This window comes from Monopterus albus, unplaced genomic scaffold (assembly GCF_001952655.1).
Source record: "Monopterus albus unplaced genomic scaffold, M_albus_1.0 scaffold48.1, whole genome shotgun sequence".
Classification (NCBI taxonomy): Eukaryota; Metazoa; Chordata; class Actinopteri; order Synbranchiformes; family Synbranchidae; genus Monopterus; species Monopterus albus.
Genome location: NW_018127928.1, coordinates 1,408,880 through 1,417,415, shown reverse-complemented (window position 1 = coordinate 1,417,415; position 8,536 = coordinate 1,408,880). Strand labels below are relative to the sequence as shown.

At 41.6% G+C, this 8,536-nt stretch overlaps 1 protein-coding gene across 4 annotated transcripts in view; it reads right to left on the bottom strand.

Moving 5' to 3' along the window:
- Positions 1-8,536, bottom strand: part of LOC109960527 (nck-associated protein 5-like) — a 134,189-nt gene that overhangs the window by 54,708 nt on the left and 70,945 nt on the right. For all 4 annotated transcript variants that reach the window (XM_020600684.1, XM_020600686.1, XM_020600688.1 and 1 more), the window contains one exon: positions 557-690. In XM_020600684.1, the coding sequence (XP_020456340.1) occupies positions 557-690 (134 nt within the window). The remainder of the gene's footprint in view (positions 1-556; positions 691-8,536) is intronic.

Here is an 8,536-nt window from a genome sequence, read left to right as displayed (position 1 = left end):
GCCTGTCAATCTCCCGTTTCATCCTTCCCTCACTCGTGAACAAGACCCCAAGATACTTGAACTCCTCCACTTGAGGCAGGAACTCTCCACCAACCTGAAGGGAACAAGCCACCCTTTTCCGACTGAGAACCATGGCCTCGGATTTGGAGTGTCTGTTTCTCATCCCAGCCGCTTCACACTCGGCTGCAAACCGCCCCAGTGCATGCTGGAGGTCCTGGTTTGATGTGGCCAACAGGACAACGTCGTCTGCAAAAAGCAGAGACGAGATCCTGTGGTCCCCAAACCAGACTCCCTCCGGCTCCTGACAGGTGATTGATTGATATAAATGAACAAAAAATTTAAATACTCAGGTAAAATACCTTGATCTGAAAGTACAGTACAGTATCTGAGTACAGTACTGACATTCCAGCACTGGCGATACCTACTGTACAAGGTCACAGAGGAGTGGATCATCAATAGGACCATCAGTATTTTTGGTCAAACATTACCAGGGTTTAAAGGTTATTCTAGTCCGATTATATTGTCCGCCCCACTCTCGGATTTCAGAGCCTTGTACCTGGAGAATTGCTGCTGCAGTGAAACCATCTGCGCCCGTCCCAGCTCAGACTCCTCAGTCACTTCCCGGAGACGCTTCTCACTCTCCAGTCTCAGGCGTCGCTCTTCCTCTAGCTCGTGGATCAGCTTTTCTCGCTGTGGACACATAATAAGAAAGTTTAGCGCCCAGTTCATTGTGGCGTAGAGGCTCATAAGATCGCCCCTCATCACATGGCATGTTTATGGTCCTTGAATAGAAGGATCCTATTCTGCTGCTGACCCCAACCTCTGACCCTCCTTGGAGGAGGGTAAGTGAAAACAGAATATATTTCAAACTAAGAATCATCAAAACATCTGTGGCAAAATGTGCCTAAACATCTTTCTTCCAGCCAGCACAGGCTGATGTGAAAGAAAATAAGCACAGGAACAAAGTGACATTTACTCTTCCAGACTGGCATTACTTCCAGTGGTTTGTCATTATTTTGAAATGCTCATAATGAACCTCCCCCTCCTTGTGTTCTTGTGACAGAAAGTTCACACTAAATGTCACACAACTTCATCGAGTCTGGTCCTTCAGGCCTCGCTCTTTCTTTCTGCTCTTTCTTTTCATTTCATCTCGGTGCTCTATTACCACAAGTGTGCATATTAACAGCATCAGGTTTCCTCAGCCTTCACCCTTTCTGCAGTCAGCCTGTACTCAGAAAATGGTTCTGTAACTGTGAATGGCTTGTTTACCTCTACAGTAGGCACATAAACAGTGCTCTGTTTGTGCATGTTTTGTGTGTGTGTTGTTGCTTGGTATCTTTGCAAAAAAGTGTTTTTTAGGACCAAATATGGCCTCACTTAACTACTGATGGATTTTGAGATGCTACAGCTCATCATTAAGAGGCAGGTGGTAGGCCTGAAGTGATTCAAAGTAAAGCTCAGTAACTTCCAACACCGTAACAGAGGTAAAACCTACATGTCTTTGCATTTCATTCATTTTGACTTCATTTTAGTCCTTCTATAGCAAAGTGTCATGGACTCTTTTCCTCTGAAGCTCGGTTGGATGTGAATTAAACCCTTCATTCTCATGAGAAACTTCTGAAGTCTGTGGCATGTAAGGTTTCCACAAATCACATAACCATTTTTATCTGTCCCTTTCCGCCAGAGACAATTCCAAAATGAAAGCTATTTTTCCAGTCTTTAATTGGATTCTTCTCTTTCTGATGGCCTCAGCTATCTGCTCCCAAAAGACAGAAACTTCCTCACCTCAAACTCAACTTCAAAGATATCAGCCCCATGCTACCCTCCTACAGGGGTGTGAGTTTAAAATCACGAGTGAGCTTTTCTGTGACAAAATTGTAGAAGAGCTTTAAGCAAATGCTACCAGCAAGGCTGAGGATTTTAGCTGACAGAGCAAATGAACAATGGTTATTCTCTTAGTCTCCAAACCTCTATACAAAGCTTGGCATCCACTGGTGCTGACAACTGGCTCAGTCTTCTTAACTGCAGGTTTAAGTGATCAACTGTCACTATCTTGTCAGGAATTCCAGTTGGAAAGATGAGATTGTAAAACACCTCGTAATTGGTTTGAGACAATAGAGAATAACAAGATTGACATTGGAGAAATGGAAAAAGTGGCTTGTTTTGCAAAGGTGCAGTTTTTGCTGATGTGAGTGCCACGTGCACTTTGTCTTTTTTGTCTGAATTAACAAATGGAAGAATCTTCTCCAAAAAAAGCTGAAAAGTTAAGTTATTACAACTGAAATTCTGTCTGCATAGAAATCATTCTCAGGCAGTAAACACAGCAGAGGATTATCCTGTCAGTCCTTGTTAAAAGCATCATTCATCAAAGTTTATATACAGAATGTGTCTGTAGAGAGACCGTGTGATGCCCATTCAGTAGACAATGCAGAATTAAGATACCCTTTCTCAATCAAGCTCTCATCTTTAAGCCTTCCTCTTCATGTTAAGCACCTACTTGTGAGTGCAGACATGCCAAGTGCTTTTTCAAGCATTATGGGGACATCTGGTGGTGACAAAGTATAAGAAATACCAACAGAAGAATGTGTTCAGGCAAAAATATATGGCTTTATTTGATATACAGACAAACAAATCCTGAAGGTGTTTGCCTTTTTACTGTGTGTATCAACAACATCTGCAGGACATAAAACCAAACTGGAAAGAAAATGTCAAAACAACAAGAAATCATGCCAGTAAATTGCCTAACATTTCAGAAAATGGGCATTTTTACTGTAACCATACTGACAACCCATGAACAACCATACTGTATTTCACTTTAGTGTTGCTTGGCAGGAATTCTGTCACAAAAGAAGATTTTTACTGGGTGACTCAGTCAGGGAGAGACAATATTAAACCCATGTCATTACTAAAACCACTTCTGGTCCTTGCTGTGTGGGGGGTGGTTTTTTATACAATGGGGAGCCTCTCCCTGTCAGGAGTAATGGCTGCCATAAATCCAGCTGCACAGAAGCATAAAGCAGTACATCCCCCTGCCAAGAGCTGGACCTATATATCTGGACAGAAACCGACGCCTTTCTGGCTCATCTTCACCTTCTTTCTTTAAGTAAAATGGGTCAAGAGATGCAAAAAGGCAACATATGAAGGTTTTCTTCATCCCTACAGCATTTTGCAACTACTACTAATATTTACTTACATCGCAAAGTACAAAGAAAATGTTTTTCCTCAAGCTACATGGGGTGAAAATATGCTTTTAATGGTAGAAACATGTCATAAATACACTAAAAAGCTACTAATTGCTTTACAAGTGCAACCTGCAGTACATTGAAGTTTAACTGAATTTCACCTCGATTCAAACCAGCACAAAGGCCTTTTATTTGCAGCGCCATGTGTATTAATGTGAACAGTATTGTTCTGCATACTGGCCTGGATTCTCATTAAAACAAAGAGGATTTAGTCCTGATTTTGGTCACCCACATGGCCTAAGTTATGCACTAGGCATAAACCACCGACCACTATGTGTCTGCTGACAAAGCCTTGCCAACAAGGTCAATAACAACACAGGATTTATAGCCTACGTTGCAGCAAAAAGCCCTCGATTCCTTTTGTTCAATATATAATTTCAGCAGTTTAACAAGGCCCCAGGCTATTAAATCAAATATTACCATATCTTTTTACTGCCAGAAATCCACAGCAATACGTTATAGTTTTCCTCATTTGAAATGTTTATTGTCTACTGCATCTCCATGACTTTTCCCTGAGGTAAGGAGTATGCTAACTGAAAGCATATTCTTAAAAAAGCTACAGCTACAAAGCCACCCCACCTTTAGCAATGTCCTTGGACGGTATCTCTAAGTCAACAATGAGATGGGATGTGGTGAAAATATGCTTGGCAACTTTCTGTGAGAACATTTACTTTGTTTAATCCAGTGACTGAGGAGATAATCCTCTCACTAGTCTGCATGTCATGGCCCTGGCTGGGTGCCCTGTAACACCATCTTCCTCCAGTGGAGGGCAGCATTTTTCTGAATCAAAACTGTAACTGTAGTAGCAGCCACAAACAAAGTCAGCTCTCAAATAATACAGTGGATGGAAAAAGCAATATCAAATGGAATAGGCCAGGTAATCTCTACAATGGCCCAGACAGGATTTTATACTAGTCTACAGTGTCATATGTCTGAAACAAACCCAGACTGGGCGTTTCAAAATTAAATTTGACATCTGTCACAGATGAGGCTGTATTTATTTCCTGGTTGATTTTAAAAAAGCATCCATCTAGATGTTGCAGAGTTTATCCCCATCAGCATGTAAAGCCTGAGATGGAACAAACTATGAGATGATTTTAAGACACTACTGCAACCATCCCTTCTGTATGTCTTCTATAGCCAGTCATCTGTCTAAAACTATATTAGCTTCAGTGGAGCCCAGAACAAAACTTGCTTCTGTAATTGGACAACATTAGATGGTAATGGTATTCATCTGAGCTGAATTACTAGAAGACTTGAACCCCCCCCCGATACCCTCCAAGATCCACAGAGGACTAAATTAATTAGAGACTGCTGCCTTTCCTTGTTGTGCCTGCAACGCTGTCTCCTGTAGAAGAAAAGCTGCAGTGCAATGTTATCAGGCTTAGTGCACATGTGCAGTGTGCATGACTGTCTCTCTGATTTAGCAGGGTGTCCATCTGCAACTATTCTGTACATATGTGTGTGCATATAGGACTTGGGGTATACATGTCTGTGTGTCAGTAATCTTTTCATTACAGAGAAAACCCCCTCGGTTGGAGCTCTTTGCCTAATCAAAGGGCTGGGAGCGGATCTCGGCCTCGCTACTAAAGCAAACATCAGGGACACAATACACGGCACTGGTTTTTCATTCATAAATAAAACATGCCACTAGGCTGTTTGTGTATGTTTGCTCATCAGCAAGACTGACTTCAAATGATAGTGTAACATGAGGAGGCTTTGGCTGCTTTGCTGTCACATATATTTGAAATGCCAGGTCAGATGTGCTAAACAAGCAAATTAAAATTTATTATTTTGACAAAAGTTTGGAAAATAATTAAAGGTAAAATGTAAATTTAAATTCCATGTCATTCAAATATTTCCATCCCAAGGATACAGCATTAATTATGGCACCCGACAAAGATATGTAGGAGTTTCTTCATGAGGAGACATTCACAGGTACATAAAGGATGTTTTCTGAGATGACTTGTTATTGAAATAAGGTGAAGTCTAAACAGTATTTTATTCACTAAAAATCTGTCCTACATCCCCCAGGGCTCCATCAATTATTATGGAGAGCCACTACATTACACTCCGTGATTGCCGCCAGCACTATAGCAAGTAATACATACACCCCAGGAATATGCTAAATCATATGAGTGACCCATTTATCATTGCCAAGGAAGCTCCTCCACCCCACCCACACACTCCAAGTCATTCAGTCACACACACACAAGAATACACTTCAGGGAGTGGGTGAAAGGGAAGGTGTGGAGATGCGATTTGGGCCTGGCTGTCAGTGCTTGTCACCCGGTGAATGTGCTAAGCGCTGGGGGGGCCCCACCTTGGCCCTTGTCCCTGTCCATGGCTGATAAGACCAATCTGCAGAGACAACACCTGAGTCCCCCTTGGTCCCCAAACCTTCATGCTGTCACACAACCTTGAAACAGCTGTCAGAAACACTCTATGAAGGTCCCTCAGCAATGGAGCTCCATGAGGACTGAACCTTTCTCCCTGTCTCTTAAAGCTGCGAGCCCCTCAGAACACTTCTTTATCTACTGAAAGCACACTACAAAAGATGGCCATCTTAAACGTGCTTTTTATAGGAGTGTGAACAGCAATAAATCACTGTCAAATAAACCGTGATCCTTCCATCCAACTACCACAAAGTAATCATTAGGTTATTCCAACCCATACAGTGGAACTATCTTTAAAATTAAGACTGCTAATCAATAAACAATAATAATTAATGAGGTAATTATACTAAAACACTATATCTACAAATTATAAATCCCATGTCTGTGTTCATTACTCGTATGTGTCAAATAATTTGAGCATTTTATTCCTGAAAAATGTCAAATAAAAAATGATTGATTGATCTTGAAATGTATCCAATCAAATGTGATTTGGGGTGACTTTCTAACTTGTTTTGTAATATCTGCTCATGACAGCTACTGTACAGTTAAGCAAACACCTCATCGGTATGGTATGGTTACCATAGGCTTAGCCAAATGAAAACAAACTATGGTTAGGGTCAGAGTTAAGGCTTGTGGACTAAAACACTTGATTATCGTGGTTAATAAAAATGCTCCTATCGCCTTCATAAAAAATTGCTACTGTACATACTAGAAAGTTGTCCGCGACCTCAAATTCTAGCCACTTACTTTTCACCTTGCTAATCTCAAAGTGTGGTTTTGTGCAGTATGGATAATATCCTTGGGGATATTGAACTGTTTTTACAGAAATTATACCTGAAGCTGAATCAGCAACAAGCAGATACAAGTGAAGTGAACTTACCTCATTTGTTTGAAAAGTAAAAAGAGAGACTGCCTCAGCATCAAATATCTGCTCCCTCAGTCCTCGCGGGTAGTCAGTTTCACTTGTTACCAACTGCTGTATGTCACACACAATCTTGCAGACTCTACCACATGAGAAATCTGTTTACATGGACAGAAACAGCTGATTCCTATCTCAGCTCCAGGACCTATTTTACCATACCATCCCACCCATTTCCCATTTTATATTCACAACCACAGCAGTTCCCTTCTTATCTTAATTTTCTACATAACATACGCTTGAGAAATCAAATTTTAAATGAAAGTTCCAGAACTAAGCAAAAACAATTCTCTTTATAGTTCATGTGTATGCTTTGCACAGCCATGACCAAACCAAACGCTGGGGAAATAACTGTGTGTGAATGTATTGTATGTGTGAGGCTCATGTCTGTTTAAGCTCAGATATCACAGAGTGGCCACAAAACCCAAAGAAAAATAAAGCTTGTCTCTTTCAAAGCCTGGGGGTTTATTTTCACATGTTGTTTAGACAGCCATTTCCAGTGGTCGTAATCTTACCTAACAGTTTTAAATGCCTTTTTAATGGAAAGCCCAGCCCTGTCAGCAGAGCAGGCGGCGCTGCCTTTACGAGCCTACATGTGGACTTGTGTTTTCTGCCTGACAGGAAACCCAGCATCTTGCCCCTGACAGACTTAGATTGCACTTTAGAGAGGCATCAAAAGGGACACAGGAGACTGAGAGCAGCCTTGCCCAGTACCACACCTCTGGGCTGGGGTGTGAAGAATTCCAGAGAAAACCCACAGCAGCGATGAAGCTGTGAATGAGCAGTTTGACTGGAGACAGACAGGGCAGGCTTGCTGGAAAAAGACTGAGGCCCTCACAGAATAAACCATGGCCTGTGCTCTGTCACACACCTAATGGAAAATCCACAGTTCTTCTTGTACGAGTTTTAAAGATGGTGCACTATGGAGACTGCCAAGTGCACCATGTCCAAGCCCTAATATTACGTCTAAGAAACAGAACTGGTGGCGGTTTGACCATATCACTCCGAACTAATAACAGAGCATCTTGTGTGGTCATATTTGAGATGGCATACTGTGCAGATACTTGAACTCCTGCCCTAAAAACTGACATGACATCATTCTTCTTGTTGTTTTGCTCTTAGCTAAACATCTTAACTGTTTATTGCAGATTTTATATACAGCTGTATGGTTTCAATATTGTTTGTGTGTTTTATTGTCTGTAACTTTTTAGTGTTGCTGTCTTGCCGAGTCTCCCTTGCAAACAAGGCTATAAACCTCAATGGGATTTATTGCCCTGGTAAAATAAAGGTTAAATAAAAATAAGAAATAAAATAAATTATTCAAAAGGTTTTATTCTTTCTCCCAAATGATCCATAACAAAAGAGTCACTGTTGTGTTTCACAACAGGAGACCCAATTAAAACACACTCCTCAGTAAACTAGGTTGTTATTGCTACTTCATTTACAGCTATATAACTGTGCAAGTGAGACCTGAGGTATACAGTTATGGCAGTGTGTTCTAGCGCCCTGCACAATAATAAAGACGCCCTTCACATTCTTTTCTTACACAACACAGTAGTAATGGTGGGGCATAACGTGTCCCTGTGGAGCTACTCAGCAGAAGCAAAAGAACAGGACTGCAATGGGTGGCACCGCTGCTTTTGCTTTTTCTGATCATGTTACACAGAAGACACTAATGGATGTATAGAGGGTAGAGCAGGGCAGGGAACAGAAAGGCATCAGATACAGAGATACAGATACAGCCACTTCACAAGTGTGCAGCTGTTTTAATCCATCTCTCTAGGTTAGTCCCTTGGCAGGTGAAGATGGGGCTGGGTAAATGGGAAGCATGGAAGTGGGTGTCAGGGTGCAGGGGTCTATAGGGCACAGGCTGGTGAGCAGTTCACACATCACACTGCCAGCATAATTATCTTCCTGATGCAGCAGTCTTTCTCATTTCTACTGAAGAACCACGCCTGAGCTCGAAGCCTCCCAGGAAT